A 17554-nucleotide genomic window follows, 5' to 3' on the forward strand; every position below is an offset into this window, starting at 1 on the left:
AACCCCTAGGAGTGTTTCCTTCTAACTGAAGAACTGAAAATAAAGGTGACTCTTTCCAGGAGCTAACAGGATAACCTATAAAACTCAAAATTCACCGACACCAAGTTGATTCTGACTCATGGAGACCCTCATACAGCAGGGTACAACTAACTGCTCCTGTGAGTTTCCAAGACTAACAAACTCATTACAGGCACAGAAAGCTTCCTTTTTCTCCCATGGAGCAGCTGGTCGTTTCAAACTGCATACTTTAAGGATCATAGCCCAACATGTAGCCCCTGCGCCACCAGGGCTCCTTTTAACCAAGGAAAGGTTCCAGGCAAATAAGAAAGCTAACAATTTTCAATTATCCAACAAGTTGCATTTCTGTCATCTACATTTAATAGGATGGTACCAGGAAGAGGATAGGAGAAGGAAGAACAAACAGAATGCTATCAAGTTCTTTGTATTCATATTTGTATCGAAGACATACTCAAAGTAGCCAAATTGCTCTCAAGGTTATGATAAAAACTTTAGTGTTTTATTAAAGAAACTCCATTTATTTAGCATGGTTTTCTCAACTAATCAAGTGGCTAGCTAAATCCCTACAAGGGGGTTTAAAGTGGCTAATGGAAAAATGGAATTAAGAGATAACAAAAGTTTTCCACGAACTTTTGGAAGCACTCTCATATGTTAAGTAGTTACTTTAAAAAATATTTGAAAGCTGTAATTTGTGTGTGAGAGAAATAAAAACTGAGCTTTGTTGGGAGAAATCTAAATTAAGAGCTACAAGAACACATTCACTTACTGCTGGTGTTCCAGAGGGAAACCCATCTTTCTCTAAAATGCAAAGAAAACAAGTATAAGTTAATTTAAGAAATGAAATAACTTCTGTATAACAAAGGGGTAAAAAAACAAAGAAGAGCAAATAAAATGTTCTTAGACTGATTTCATTTTAAGAAGTTAAAAAAAAAGGTAAGTCTTGAATATTATAGTATCAGTATTCCATCAAGAATAATTTATACAAGACCCAGGCTAGGAGTTTTCAAAAATCCTTGAATCGTATACTGAAATTGGGCAAATATCATGGCATGCGAAGTAATACCTCAGCTAAAATTGAAAAGTTAAAATTATTTTTAAAATGTTAAATCTGAATTTATTAAAACAAAACAGAAAGCTTATTCATCACTGTAACTTTCTCCAGAAAATTGCCTATTAAGGAACGCAAAATATTTGGAAAATGAAAACTGTGCACAATAAAATTCTTCACATAAATTTTGATGGAAAGTCAATCTTTGAAGGCCGTTAATAACTAAATGCTATTCAATCTAGAATTGAAAAGAACAAGTTTTCTTTTGTTTTAAAATGCCCAGACTTTAATGTATACACAGAATTTTTGAAACACAAAACAATCCACTCCACTGCCATTAAGTAGACTCTAATTCTACTTCATAATGATCTTTTTTTTTTTTAACATTTTATTAGGGACTCATACAACTCTTATCACAATTCATACATATATCAATTGTGTAAAGCACATCTGTACATTCTTTGCCCTCATCATTTTCAAAGCATTTGCTCTCCACTTAAGCCCTTTGTATCAGGTCCTCTTCCCCCCCCCCTCCTTCCCCGCTCACCCCGCCCTCATAAGCCCTTGATAATTTATAAATTATTATTTTGTCATAGCTTGCCCTGTCCGACATCTCCCTTCATCCCCTTTTCTGTTGTCCATCCCCCAGGGATGAGATCACATGTAGATCCTTGTAATCGAGTCCCTTTATAACGATCTTGTAAGACAGAGTAGAACAGCCCCACAAGGTTTCCAAGACTGAAGTTTACAGAAGCTTACTGCCCCAACTTCTCCACCAGAGTGGCTGATGGCTTTGGCTAGCAGCCAAGTGCTTATCCAATAGGCCACCAGGGCTCCTAATGGATGAGAAGAATCTACTATTTCCTGGATATCGATTTATTTATTTAATTTACAATTTCCACAGGCTGACTTACTATTTGACATAGAAATTCCAGAGATAAGTTTTGCCTTTTCCTAAGTACATATTAAGACTAACCAAAGTGTTGATGGTAAAGGAAGAAAGGCCTGGCAGCCTGCATCCATTAAAAGTACCGCTAAGGAAACCTTGTGGAATAGTGCTATCACACACAGGGTCACTACAAGTCAAAATCGACTTGATAGCAATGGGTTGGTTTAGTTTGGGTGATATATAGACTTTATTTGGGTACTGGTTAGAAGAAATAAACTATTTTTAATACTCCAGCTCTAAGGTATAAATTCTTTTAGATTATAAGGCTTTAGGCTATATATTTTATGCATTTATATATTTGAAGAATTTGTTTTTGAATGGACTTATTTTCTATTTCAAAGCCTGTGTGCTTATCTAGTAAAATAACCTTCCTCTTGTCTACTAATATACTTCTAGTACGAATCAGTATTTTCCCTTCTATTGCTAGCATTCAGAAACAACAAGGAAATCAGGAGGGGTAAAAAGTTAAAAGCATCAAAACATCCACAAACTCATTATTTTAAAACATTAGGAGATGAATATAATTCCTAGATAACAATTTTTACAAAAGAGCTGTCTCTCAATCATTTTGCAAAGCGCTAATTTCCCAGACATACTAGTTATTTAGAAGCTGTGTGTCTGATGTCTTACCAGGAGGAGTAAAGCTCAGGTATTTCTGCATCACTGTGTTGGAGTCATAGAACTTGAGGACATCCAGCACAGCCTGTGGGTTCTTCTTTTGCTCTAATTTGGTTATGTTGGAAGTCTGCAGTAATCGGGCCCACTGCTCCGGCATGCCCTGAGAAAAAGATACTGAGAAATTAGTTTTTCTTTTAATTGCTACAGCAAAATCTATTTCTAGGAATAAATGTCAAAATACACAAGAAAAAAATGAATCTATATCACGGTAGGTTTGACTGAATTATAAAAGGTCTATTATTTGAAAGGTCTTTTTTCCCGTAAACCTGTTTTGAAAAATTATAGTTAAATCACTCAGCTTCCTTAAGAAAAGAGATACATCTGATGAAAGTTTCATAAGAGTTAAAAAAAAAGGAAGAATGTAACTAACATATGCAGAAAAGAGAAGTTTACACTCAGTACTAATGGAGACAGTATGAGCACTTACACATAAGTCCTAAGTAGATAAACTTACAGTGAATTCTCCAGTAACAGCATCAAAGCCAACATGGATGGTGTGCTCAAAGTCAGATGGAGGAGAAATTTCTGGCCTTTCCTTTTCTTTCTTCTTACTTCCTATAATTATTTTTTTAAAAAAAGAGGTTAAACTAGATGTAACAGATTAGGAACACAGTTATCACCTTCAAAAACATTGAGCGAAAACTAGCACAGACATTACAAAGGTCAAGGAGTTTTAACCCAACCTGCCAGAGATGAGGGAGGGTGAGGAACCACACAGTATCTTAGATGCAGTTGGGTTGATGGGCACCAGCCTTGGACATAAGGGTACATAGGGCAGGAGAAATTGTCTCTTAGAACATAGGTTCTCTTCATAAACAAAGGAGACAATTCAGATACTGAACAACTAAGAAAACTAAGTATATCAAAACTCATTTCTATATAACTATTTTCAACAAGAGGGTAAAATCTACATTATTGTTGCTGTTATTAGGGGCTTAGACGATTCTGATCATAGCCAGTGAGCCTACACATAACAGAATGAAAGCAGTCCCAGCTTGTGCCAAAATTGTTAGTTTGAGCCCACTTATTGAAATCACTGTCAGTTCACGTAGTTGCAAGTCTACTTTTTCACTGACCCTCTACCAATTATGATATCCTTCTCCAGGGTCAGATCACCTTGATAACAAATCTAAAAGTGATTAAGTGCTTAGCAGTTTACCAGAAAGTCAGCAGTTTACTCACCAGCTGCTCTGCTTCAGTAAAGATCATAGCCATACAAAGTCCATGGACCCTTTTCTGCCAAGGGCTATTTATCACATCATTTGTGGGCATAAATGACATTGGTCATTTAATTAACTTACTCTACATCTCTAATGTGATGGCTCATAGTGACCCTGTAGGGCGGGACAGAACAGCCTCCAGGAGTTTTTGAGATTGTAACTATGGGAGTAGAAACTCCCACCTTTCTATCTCAGAGCGGCTGGTGGTTTCCCTGAGTCAGCATTGTTGATGGCAGTTTATTCTTGTTTCTTTGTGTTTGTGTGTGTGTGTGTGTGTGTGTCTTGTCCGTGATGGCTGTAACTGCTTCTCTTTGATGAGGAAAGTGACGTTAGTGGGTATTGATGCTACATGGTCAGATGGCTGGACATTCCGCAGCCGTCCTGTTGGGCAGGTTCTACTGAGTCCTACATGGTCACACAGTGAGTTGGAAGCCACTTGACATAAGGTTACATTGCTATGCTAACGTAAACAGCATAGCTTGTAAAGAAAAGTAACTTAGAAGGACAATGTTTCCCTTCTAAGGTAATCCTCAACCTATCCTTTCTTTTGGAGAAAATGTTGCATTACTGCCTCATTAAAAAGTTTTTCAGTCTGTGTTCCTGTTGTCAATATTTTGGCAACATCTTTTGCCACATGCTTCAAATAATATATACTGTAAACTAGAACACATTGCTTCCATGGTGGCTCCAAAGTCAAGGCAAACCCTGGCTTTAATGTGCTGAGAGCTTTCATTCCTACCTCTAGCACAACAGTGAAAATGCCTGGTTAGCACCTGGCAGTTGCCTCACAGCTGACCCAGGGGACAATGCAGAACACAGCACACCAACAGTTGGCCCCAACACAGAAAGCAGCTTGGCTACAGTGCAGGCTGACACACCTAAGCAAATGTGTGGTAGAACTGACCACTGAGGCCATCTGCTTCTCATGTTTTCTTTGAGGAAATTTTTTTTTTTTTTAGGAAATGTTTTTAACTAAAACCAAAATTTCCCAAGAGACTGGGTTCCCTGATTATGTTCTTGCATGAGCTTTGAGTCTTTCCAGAAATTTTTCCATTTTATCAATATAAAATGATTCACCATATAACTTAATCTCTTAATATATGTTGGGATCTTTTTCTCAATATTGGTAATCTGTGTCTTCTCTTCCATCATCAGCCTGGCTAGATGTTTATCAATGATCTTCCCTAGAGCAGTTTTTACGAAATCACAGATTTCCCACTTTGGTTTTTAATTTTGTCCTTTCTTCTTATTTTGGGCTTCTTTTACTCTTCCAGTCCATTAAACTGGCTTAGTTTTTGAGAACTTTATATTTTCTAAATTTTCTATATTTTCAACACTATAACTGTTTTTCTATGTACTGCTTTTTTCTTTTAGCAGCATCCTTCAGGAGTCCTAGTGGTTTCAAGAATGAAACACTGCCCAGAGTCTTGTGTGGTTGTTTTGAGCCCATGGTGGCAGCCACGGTGTCAATCCCTCTCTCTGAGGGTATTTCTCTTTTTGCTGCCCTTCCATCTTACCAGGCATGCTATCCTCCTTCCAGGGATTCATCCCTCCTGGTTATATGTTCGAACTATGTGGGATGAAGTCTCATCATCCTCACTTCTAAGGTGCACTCTGGCTGTACTTCTTCCAAGACTGATTTATTTGTTCTTTTGGCAGTACAGGGTACTTTCAATATTCTTTGCCGGCACCATCTTTCAAATCCAGTGATTCTTCATTGGTATTCATTATTCAGTCAACTTTCATGTGCATAGAGGTGACTGAAAATACACGGCTTGGGCCTGGAGCACCTTCATCCTCAAAGTGACATCCTTGCTCTTTAACATTTTAAAGAGGTCTTGTGCACCAGTTTCACCAATACAGTACTTTGTTTGATTTCTTGACAGTTGCTTCCAAGAAACACTGATTGTGGATCTAAGCAAGATGAAATCCTCAACAATATCCATCTATTCTCTTTTAATCACAACTTACTTGTCCAGTTGTAAAGACCTTTGTTCTTTACATTGATTTGTAATTTATATTGAAGGCCACGATTTTCAACTTCATCAGTAAGTGCTTCAAGTCCTTCTCACTTTCAGTAGGCAAGGTTGTAATCATGCCGCCTTCTTCAAATAGTCCAGCTTCGCAGATTATTTGCTTAGTATGGGGACTGAATAAATATGGTGAAAGGATACAACCCTGATGTATACCATTCCTGATTTCAACCCATGCAACACTCCCTTGTTCTGTATGAATGACTGCCTCTTGATCCATATACAGATTAGATTTTGCATGAACATAATATATTCTGGAATTCCCATTCTTCTCAACAGTACTCAGAGTATGTCATGATCCAGTCAACAAAACACAAGTAAATATCTTTATAGTATTCTTTACTTTGGGCCAAAATTTACCTAAGAACCTCACTGATAACCCTTAATCCATGTCCTCTTCTGAATCTGGCCTTAACTTCTGGCAGCTCTCTATCCATGTACTACTGAAACCATTGTTGAATGGCCTTTGGCAAAATTTTACTTGCATACGATACTAATAATATTGCTTGATAGTTTACACATTCTATTGGGTTATCTTTCTTTGGAAAGGATATAAATGTGGATCCCTTGCAATCAGTTGACCAGGTAGCTGTCTTCCACATTACTTGGCAGAATAGTGAGTGCTTCCAATGCACATCAGCTTATTGAAACATTTTCATTGGATTCTGCCAATTCCTGAAGCCTTCTTGTGGTTAATGTCTTCAGTGCAGTTTGGACTTCTTCCTTAGTACGGCTGCTTCTTGACCTCTCGAAATGGTTGAATTCTTTTGGGTATATTTTCTTGTGTATTATTCCATCATATTCTGCCCACAGAATTTTCCAGTATTGTAACTTGAGGCTTGAATTTTTTTTTCTAGTTCTTTCAGGTTAAAATAAACTGGCTTTGGGACCAACAGTTCCAGGGGGACATGGGGGGAAAGGAAGTGGTGTTAACAAACCCAGAGACAAAGGAACAACAAGTGATCCAAATTGGTGGTGAAGAGGGTGTAGGAGGCCTGGGAGGGCGTGACCAAGGGTAATGTAACCGAGAGGAATTACTGAAACACAAATCAAGGCTGAGCATGATAGTGGGACAAGAGGAAAGTAAAAGGAAATAAAGGAAAGAGCTAGGAGACAAAGGATATTTATAGAGGTCTAAATAAAGGCATGTACATGTGTAAATATATTTATATGAGGATGGAGAAATAGATTTATGTGCATATATTTATAGGTTGAGTATTAAAGTAGCAGATGGAGATAAGGCCTCCACTCTCCATGATGCTCACCTTTCCCAAAGAATCACTGAAAACAAAGCGGGTGCAAAAGTAAATGTGGTGACAAAAGCTGAGGGAGCCTGGCTATCAAAAGATATAGTGTCTAGGGTCTTAAACACTTGAAGGTAAACAAGGGGCCATCTAGCTCAGAAGCAACAAAGCCCACATGGAAGCAGCACACCAGCCTGTGTGATCACGAGGTGCTGAAGGGATCAGTTATCAGGCATCAAAGAACAAAAAATCCTATCATTGTGTGCTCACCTCACTGATAGGATCACTAAAGTCAATGGGTGAATAAGTAAATGTGGTGAAGAAAGCAGATGATGCCCGGCTATCAAAAGATATAGCGCCTGGGGTCTTAAAGGCTTGAAGATAAGCAAGCAGCCATTTAGATGAGAAGTAACAAAGTCCACATGGAAGTAGCACACCAGCCTGTGTGATTACGAGGTACTGAAGGGATCAGTTACCAGGCATCAAAGAACAAAAAAAAATCCTATCATTGTGGATGAGGGGAGTGTGGGGTGGGGACCCAAAGTCTATCTCTAGGCAATTGGACATCCCCTTACAGAAGAGTCCCGGGGGAGAAGAGCCAGTCAGGGTGCAGTGGAGCAATGATGAAACATACAACTTTCCTCTAGTTCCTAAATGCTTCCTCCCTACCCATGATCCCAATTCTACCTTACAAATCCAGATAGACCAGAGGATGTACACTGGTACAGATAGGAACTGGAAACACAGGGAATCCAGGACAGATGATCCCTTCAGGACCAGTGCTGAGAATGGCGATACCGGGAGGATGGAGGGAGGATAGGGTAGAAAGGGGGAACTGATTTCAGGGATCTACATGTAACCTCCTCCCTGGGGGACAGACAACAGAAAAGTAGGTGAAGGGAGACGTCAGACAGTGTAAGATATGACAAAATAATAATTTATAAATTATCAAGGGTTTGTGAGGGAGGGGGGAACAGGGAGGGAGAAGGTAAATGAGGAGCTGATGCCAGGGACTTACATGGAGAGCAAATGTTTTGAGAATGATGAGGGTAACAAATGTACATGATTTACACAATTGATGTATGTATGGATTATGATAATAGTTGTCTGAGCCCCAATAAAATGATTAAAAAAAAGATATGCTGGCTTAAAAAAAAACTATTTTATTAGAACCTTTGTCCACACCATACAATTCATTCAATAACTCAATTACATTAATAAGTGTTGTATAATTATTACCACATTAAAGTCTAAAACATTTTCTTCTTCCTGTCCTAAGTTATTCATGTAATAATATTTCCTAATTGTGGCAAAAATATACATAAAACATTCTCCAATTCCATAACTTCTACATGTATCATTCAGACCCACGGATTTGTTTGGTACACCATCATACCACTGATGTCATTGGTTATCAATGACAACCAATGATAGCCTTTTCCAAATTATTCCACCACCATTAGCATAAATTCAATGTCCCCTAAGCAACAACTCTTTCTACTTCACCCATGGTAACCACTAGTCAAGTTTGATTTCATACACTTCTTTGGTTAAATCATTTTTAAGGAGTTGTACATACAATGAGTTCTAGTGCTCCCTCCCCCTCCTACATTTTTTGCTCCCCAAATTCCCTCACCATCCCCACCCTACATCTCTGACAAATCATTGCATTACTGTCTCTATGCATCCATTCCTTCTGTGCTTCATAAACTCATTTGGCTGCTGATACTGAGTTTCTCCATTATCCCTCCCCACAGATAAAGGAAGATTTCGGTGTATTCCATTGGGAGAGGTCAAGGTATATAATCACTGCTTGTTGTTGAAAAAAGGTATATGTAACAAAGAAGTTGTTGCTCTTGGAAAATTTTGTCATGCAATCTCCAGCATCCTTTCTATTTGGTGATATTTCCTAGTATGTCTATATTGGCCATATTTCCCAAATACTGTTCCCTCCTGTTTCCAACTAATCACCAATAATTTTCAACAAATCTTGACTGCATGTTTGATCAATTTGTCATAAGAAATTGGTAGAATTCTGTAAGTTCTTCACTAACTTTAATGGTTATTGCATAAAATTTACTATTAACGTATTAACTGGAATTCCTTTTATGTGTATAGATATTATCCTAACCACAACAAATATACAAATGTGCTTGACACAATGGATGGATGGATGGATTGTGGTAAGAATTGTATGAGCTCCCAATAAAATGATTAAAAAAAAAAGTAGAGTAGTAGTAGTCCTGGTGGTTCCCATATATACTCGAGTATAAGCTGACCCGAATATCTGCCGAGGCACCTAATTTTACCACAAAAACGGCATTAAAAATGTGCTTTAAGATTCAACCGGCCGTTTCGGGCAACGGGCTTTCTCTCCTCGAACCATGGCCCAGTTTATCCGTAACTTGGTGGAGAAGGCCCCGGGGCTGGTGAACGCTGCTGTGACTTACTCGAAGCCTCGACTGGCCACATTTTGGCACTATGCCAGGGTGGAGCTGGTTCCTCCGACCCCTGCGGAGGTCCCTGCAGCGATCCAGAGCCTGAAGAAAGTGGTCGAGAGTGCTAGGACTGGGCGCTTCAAGCAGCTCACAGTTAAGGAAGCTCTGCTGAATGGTTTGGTGGCCACTGAAGTGTGGATGTGGTTTTATATTGGCGAGATCATAGGCAAACGAGGCATCATTGGCTATGATGTTTGAAGACCAGTCTTTAACATCTGGTTATATTGGTTTGCTCTTTGAGTTTTCTTGGACCATGTGTGATCAGTCTACTCTAATAAAATAGATCATCTAAAAAAAAATGTGCTTTAAGAAAAAAAGCAAAATGCTGAAAGTGGACTTCGGGGCCAGGGCGTGGTGTCTCAACACACTGGACTGGAAAACACTCCACAAGGCCAACAAATGATCCTTGAACTAAAAAAAAAAAAAGATAAACAAAACCCAACAACCTCAGCTTATACAGGGAGTATATCTGTTGGGATTCTAACCTCAAGGTCAGTGGTTAGGAAACCACCAGTCTCTCCTCAGGAGAAAGGCGGGGGGCTTTTCTAGTACAGCATAGTCTCAGAAACTCATAGGGACAATTCTACCCTGTCCTACAGAGCCACTACTAACAGCACAGACTTAAGGGTAGTACACCTGTTTTGGGGGGGATACCTACATGAATCCACTTTCTGATGTACTCTGAGGGCAGGGCTTTTAGCATCACTGGTCAACGATCTGGGGGAATTCAATGGAGCTTTATTCCCTCTGGGGTCTCTGCAAATGGACTTTGGGGTTTCACTTTGTAAACTGGATGCTCAGAATTTAAAATCTAAAACATTTCCCTCCCTTAGTCTTGGATTTTTTTATTCACAATCCTTGGATCACACAGGCTGTGTTTCTTCTGTGTAGGTTTTCCTGATACCTCAATTACCTATATACTCGAGTATAAGATGACCCGAATACCAGCTGAAAATCTCGGGTTATACACGAGTATATTCGATAAATGGCTGTATTATAAAGGTTGCTATGAGTCAGCATTGACTTGATGGTAGTGTTTGGTTTGGTATTAAGACAAGTTTTTAAGATCCCCGAAACTATTCTTTGTGACAACAGGTCACCATCTGATTGAAATGTATTTTTGAAGATGAATGTGACATCATTTCTCTTGAATTTTTAATTTCTGGCATAATAACTCTTATGATTATTGTATTCCAAATGGCCACTACCAGTCCATGTCAGTCACCAATGCCTAGGTATTGGTTTTATGCAGTCTATTTAATTTTTTGACAACTTCCAATTTTCCTATATTCATACCTCTATTAACAAATAATGTCAGGGATCTTACAAGCTTGTCTTAATCATACAAACTTCCCATTACAATCCATATTGAAGGCTGTAGTCTTTGATCTTCATTAGTCTTCCTTCCTTCCTTCAAGTCCTCTGTAATTTCAGCTAACAAGATTGTGTAATCTGCGTATTACATATTAAGGAGCCTTCTGTGAGTCCTGATGCCATATTCTTCATCACTTAGTATATCTTCTATAATTATTTATGTACAATAAAGGTAAATTAGACTACTAACCACAAGATCAGTGGTTAAAACGTACCCACAGCTCCAAGGGAGAGAGGATTTTATTTAATTCCAGAGATTGACAGCCTCAGCAACCCTACAAAGGTATGCTATGAGTTAAATGACTCAGTGGCAGTGGAATGGGTTTACACAGAATGAATTAAGTATGGTGAAAGGATACAATTCTGACACACATCTCCCCTCATATTAAACCACGTAGTACTCACTACCTCAGTTCAGACAACTGCCCAAGCTTTATCCATGTGCAGATTCTGCAGGAGCACAATGAAGTGTTCTGGAATTCCCATTCTTCTCAGTTTGTTAGGCTCATGTGTAAGGCTGGGTAGATTAGAGAAACAAATGCAGAGACACTCCTTTGTGTGTGTGAGAGAGCTTTATATCAAAGAGTAATTGTATATTAAGAAAACATTCCAGCCAAGTCCAGATCAAGTCCTTAAATCTGATATTAGCCCAAATGCCCAACACAAGTCCACAAATTCCTCTTCAGACTCACGCAGCACAAGCAATGATGCTGAATACAGTTAAGCTCACAGGCCTGTGGGTGGGAAGTCCTCTGGGTCCAATGGCAGCGGATACATCTCCAGGGCTCTTGCTACCATCAGCGTGGCTCCATGTGACTTGTCAACAGGAATGTGAAGCAGAGATTGAGTCCTACCTCCATGGAGGAAGAGAAGTCCCTGATTGACAGGCTTGATTCCATCCCTTCATTCTTACTGATCAAGTTAACATGAAATTGTGTAACTATCACAGCTCACAAGCAAGCCAAATGACTTGGCAGTCAATATAATGTAAGTAAACATCTTTCAAGTATTTTCTTTCAGTCAAGAGCCATCTAACACCAGCAATGTCTTCTTCTGAATCTGGCTTAAATATTGGGCAGTTCCCTGTTGGTGTACTGCTGCTGTATTCAAATAGTTTTTGCATGATCTTCAGCAAAATTTTTCTTGCATATGATATTAACAAGATTATTAGGTAACTTCTGTGTTCTGTTAGGTCACCTTTGGCATGGGCACAAATGTGTATCTCTTCCAGTCAGTTGGCCAGGTAACTGTCTTGCAAATTTCTTGTCATCAACTAGTGAATGCTTCTAGTACTTTATCAGTTTGGTGCAGAAACATTCATATTGGTATTCTGTCAATTCCTGAAGCCTTGGATCTTTTTGTTAGTGCTTGTAAGTGTACTCTGGACTTTTTCCTTCAATACCATTCATATTTCATCTATCATCTGTGCCATTTTTATTAACTATAATGGATTAATTCTTTTCTCATTATGCATCTTTGAATGCCTAGTAAATTTTTGATTGGATGTCAAACAAAATTTTTACTTGTTAGGTACTGGACATTTCTACTTCTGTACCTTCTGTAAGATTTTTTGGACTTTGCTCTGGGACATAGCTACATATAGGAGAGAAACCAATTTAAGAAACAGTGTCCTTTTAGGTATAACTTTTGACCTGTTAGACATGACTGGAGTAGCAGTTCATTTAGGGTTAATTTTGCCCCAAATGTTTCCCACTCTTGATGGTGGAGATAGAAAATATTTTGGGATCCTGTGCCAGCTCTGTAGATTATACCTGTGAATAATTGCCTCACATGCAGGTGCTACTGAAGATGCCTGAGGACCTTTGCAGCTATTCAGTACAGCCCTTTCCTCTCTGGTACGGTGCATTCCAAACTCTAGCTGCCTTAGCCTCCCTAGGTTTCCAGGTCTGTCTCTCAGCTTAGGGAAACTCACTGAATTCCCTCCTATGCTAGAAACTCCCCCTAGGTAGTAAATTGAATTAACTATGTGACAAATCTTATTATTTCCCATTTCTCAGGGCTATTTTCCTTCATGCATGAGGTCCAATGCTTTGAAAATGATTGTTTTATATGCCTTTCCCACTTCAGTTTTCTAAGTACTTTTAGTTGGGAAGGTTGTAGGAACAGTCCTTGCTACTACACGATGACATGAGTTAACAGCATTCATTATTTTATCGGTGGAGCGCTTAAAGATTCAGGATAGTCATTGGGCTTACACATTCATTTACTGTTTGAGTACTCAATTTAGATCCCTTCTATATCTAGAAATCATGTCTTTTAGATGATTTCTGCCCCATTACTTCTTTGATAATTTTGTTTCCTCTATTTTCCTTTGATCACTATTAGTTAGACCAGTCCATTCTGGGTGGATCCTCAGTTTTTATATTTTCTATCTATGTATTTTTGTTTTAACTCTGAGAATTAACTATATTTTAATTCTATTGAAATAACATGATAATATTAAACACTGACTGTCCAAAATCTAAAATTCTGATTATTCTGAGAACCTTTTCATATTTTAGGGAATATTTAGAACCTTTTCATATTTATCTTCTCTTTGAAGATTACAGAATATTTGGGTCTATAGAAGGTTTTATCACTGCCCCGCAATTTTTATTTAAGTTCCCCTTCTCTGCTTTCATTGTTTTAGATGTATGTTGAAACCTTTCCCCAAATGTCTGGTGGCCCTCTACAATATCAAGCTCTCACATTTTCTATGGGACTGTGAGTAATCTGAGGTGATAGCTTCTACTATTTCTAATGTTCCTTGGTCCTAATTCAATATCCTTCATACAGCAAGATATATTTATTAACAACCATAAACTCATAGTTTAACTTCTCTGAACTGCTGCCACAAAAAATATACAATTTTATCCACTGTGTTTCTTTCCTTCAATAAAAATAATCTACTCCGTACCTCACTTCTGGGGACCCGCCTTGTCCCCTGTCTTTATGAATATGGTTGGAAAAGATGTCATGTTCTTGTTCTCACAGGACCCTGATTATAGTCTACTGGTTCAAGGAAGATTAGCCACATTCTCAAACAAGCAGCATGCCAACTGGATGGGTTCACGGGTGACTACCTGAACTAAGCCAGACTCTGGACATGGACCATCAGTCTCTTTCTCCAGTGACTGAAGTTGTTAGGAATGCAACTTGGGAACTGCTGAAGGCTAAATTTCCCAACATACAGAGAAAACTAGTCTAAAATAAGGAAGAAATATGAAGTAGGTACATAGAAAGGGAAAAGACACAAGATACACAGTATTGTCTAAAGCCTACCCATAACTTTAACTTGGGCTTGCAGAGATTCCGCTTCCCTGAAAATGAGACCGTGTCTTATATTAATTTTTGCTTCCAAAGATGTGCTAGGTCTTATTTTCAGGGGATGTCTTATTTTTCTATGAAGAAGAATATGGCACATATTTATTGTTTATTGTTTTATTTAAAGAGACCTCACACTTCCTGTCTGCTCCGGCAGCACTGCGGCCAACAGTGAGCTGCGCAGCTTTGCCTGCCGCTACGGTCTAGAGTTACCATAGCTTCGGGGGGCCTTATTTTCCGGGAGGTCTTTTTTTTGGGGGGACGTCTTATATTTCAGCGAGAGGCAAAACTGTAAAGGTAGGTCTTACTTTCGTGGGTGTCTTACTTTCAGGGAAATACAGTAGTTATTGCTTCTTAGAATAAAAAGTCTTTTGTGCTTGAAGCTAATTCAATTTAGGCTATAATAACTTAGAGTTAATGTGTTTTCATTAACAAAGAGTCCCAACAAATAAGTAATAATCAAAGTGTGATTAGACATTTAATAGTCCATCATTTTTTAAAGATTAAAATTATAGAGTATACTAAGCATGGTACACTCCGACACAAAATGTAGCAGTAACCCGATAAAGCATGAGAGGATTGGGGACTGATGATAAGAGCAGATATGGCTGCTAGTCTACCAATACATGACTACCCTTCTACTTTGTATTTTTGTTAATTTTTTTGTCTAATTGAGCCCTTGAGAACACAAAATGTTAATGTGATCATCACAAATGAGAAGGTTCTAGATTTTGTGGAGAAGCTGCAGTTGTCCTTTTGTCCCTTTCTTCCCAATTCACCAATATTTTACAGTCTAAAATGATAGTTTTCAAAGACAGGCAACAGTAGCATCAACTGGGAACTTGTTCAAGATGCAAATTATAAGTCTCACCTCAGATCTACTGAACCAAAATGCTGGGGGGACTAGGGTCACCCAGAGGTTAAATTTGGAGACTCACTGTTTTTAGTTACTTGGGCAGAGTAAATAGGAGGTGAGAAGAGAATAGTTTGAATTTTGGCAGCGAGGGGAGGAGAGAGGGCAGTAACTGGATGAAGGGTCAAAGAAATGTCTGGATTCAGTAGAAGGCTGTGTCTTCCACAATAAGAGAATAGGAAGTCTATGAGATAGTTAAAGTTTATTGTGCCAACCTGGCCGATAAACACAAGTGAGGTTAATTGAAGGGCGGAGAGATAAATGGCTCAGTGAGCCTCGCCTTTCCAGTTCTCAGGTCTCTTGCTTTCTTATGGTCAGACCAGGGTGCAGCTGCCTTAGCCAGTTTCGTGCTTCAGCTGGCAAGGCTCACTGGCAAGGCTCACTTCCTACAAGACATGTCTGAGGAGAAGCCACATGGACCTACCCCAATGCAGCCCAGGGTGCTGGAGCAGTCGTGTGGAGACCCCTGCAGGCATAGAGATGCTTACACGCTCAATGATTCAGTTTTCCTCCTGCAGTTGGCATCATTGCTTGTGTTTTGTGGGATGGAGGAGGATTTTGTGGATTGGTGTTGAATATATGGGCTAATGTTGGACTTGTGGGTTTGGGCAGCACTGGGTTGGGATGTTTTCTTGATGTGCACTTACCCTTTATATAAAACTCTCTTACTCATATGGGTTTCTGTGGATTTGTTCCTCTAACGTACCCAGACTCACACAGTCTACTTACTGTACAGTATGACGCTTTGCATATGCTGGTTAAACTTTGGCGTAAGAAGTTTTGAGAGTAGAAGTTACAAATAGCTGTTGCAGAGTATGGGAAAGTGGAACATTTCCACACGGTACAAAGTAATGAAGGCACAGTTAAAGAGGGTGGCTATGAATTTTATAGTTGTCACATTTTCAAATCTTATTCATTCTTAAGGTTCAGTAGCTCTATAAAAAGCTTCCTCCACAACTAAGTTCAGCATTATTTGTGACAGTTACATAATCTCCTGTCAACTTGAGCAAAGGGGTGGAATCTCGCCTGTCAAATCAGGTCATAGCCAATAATGCCTCTGTGTGGGTATGGCCTTCTCCTGATTCTGGAAACTCTCTTCCTCCCTCACACATTCTCTGCTTCTTCCTGCTGGCAAGACACATGGAGACATGCTGATCCCAGCCAGAGCCCTGGAGCTGGAGGAGCCACGTGGAAAGCCACACAAGCGCTGAGATGCTTCCACCGCCACTGGATCCACACGACTTTCCACCCATTGTCTTACTGCATTTGTCATCACTGCATGTGTTGTGTGAGTCTGAGGAGGAATTTATAGACTGGTATCAGACATATGGGCTTGATATGGACTGGGCTGTTCTCTCAATATATAATTACTCTTTGACATAAAGCTCTCTCTTACACAAGAGTGTCTCTGGATTTGTTTCTTTAGCCAACCCAGATTAACACACCACTCAATGTGAACATCTTTCAGTTTACTATTTCACATGGCATATGTGTATCTTTCTAACAATACTAAAAGTGCCCTAAGGCTAGATATCAATATTTCAATCACAAGTCTGAGCAAATACTATATACTCAAATATTTATAAAATTGATTCACTGGCAATAATAAATTACAACTACACTGAAAGTATTCTTGTGTACTATAATCCATGAGTTACAAGTAACAAAGGAAAAATATGATATATAACAAAAAATTGGGGAAATATTAGAAATAAATAACAACCATACTTTTCTGTAGTTTTTATATATTTTAAAATGAAGAAAACAGTATGTATTTATTTGACTAATGAAACTGTTAATACAAAGAAAATAGCTAGTCTCACACTTCACCTCAACTCCTGAAGATAAGCAGTGTTAAAAATGCAGTGTGTATTCCTCCACATCTTTCAAGTTCACATGAACATGTATAAGTATATACATGTTTCGTAAAGTTAAATTATGGAAAAGTGAATTCTTTCCTATTTAAGAAAGCTGGTAAGAAAGATGAAACTTGCAGTATAAAGGTTAGAGTCTAAGGAATATTCTAAAGAAATTTCCATACTAAAAAAAGTCCATATTATGTTAAGACTATAGAAAAAAGATATGAAAATGACTAAGCAAAACTTTACAAATCAGTCTGCTGCGAAGTGACCGAATACCCTGAACATGTTACTTTCGATCCCATTTTACATGATATACACACACACACACACATATATATATAAACACAAATATCCTCCTTATTTATTAGTACTAATAGGTGAAGAGAAAATATG

General features: G+C 38.6%; 1 protein-coding gene and 1 pseudogene across 1 annotated transcript in view; one reads left to right on the top strand and one right to left on the bottom strand.

Annotated features, from left to right (window-relative positions):
• Nucleotides 1-17554, bottom strand: part of PAK2 (p21 (RAC1) activated kinase 2) — an 89032-nt gene that overhangs the window by 25533 nt on the left and 45945 nt on the right. Inside the window, exons 3-5 of the mRNA XM_075556250.1 lie at nt 3148-3248; nt 2646-2793; nt 785-816 (exon numbers count right to left, since the gene is read on the bottom strand). Of these exons, the coding sequence (XP_075412365.1) occupies nt 785-816; nt 2646-2793; nt 3148-3248 (281 nt within the window). The remainder of the gene's footprint in view (nt 1-784; nt 817-2645; nt 2794-3147; nt 3249-17554) is intronic.
• LOC142454879 (ATP synthase F(0) complex subunit g, mitochondrial pseudogene) lies at nt 9553-9981 on the top strand (annotated as a pseudogene).

Source organism: Tenrec ecaudatus, chromosome 8, assembly GCF_050624435.1.
Source record: "Tenrec ecaudatus isolate mTenEca1 chromosome 8, mTenEca1.hap1, whole genome shotgun sequence".
Taxonomy (NCBI): domain Eukaryota; kingdom Metazoa; phylum Chordata; class Mammalia; order Afrosoricida; family Tenrecidae; genus Tenrec; species Tenrec ecaudatus.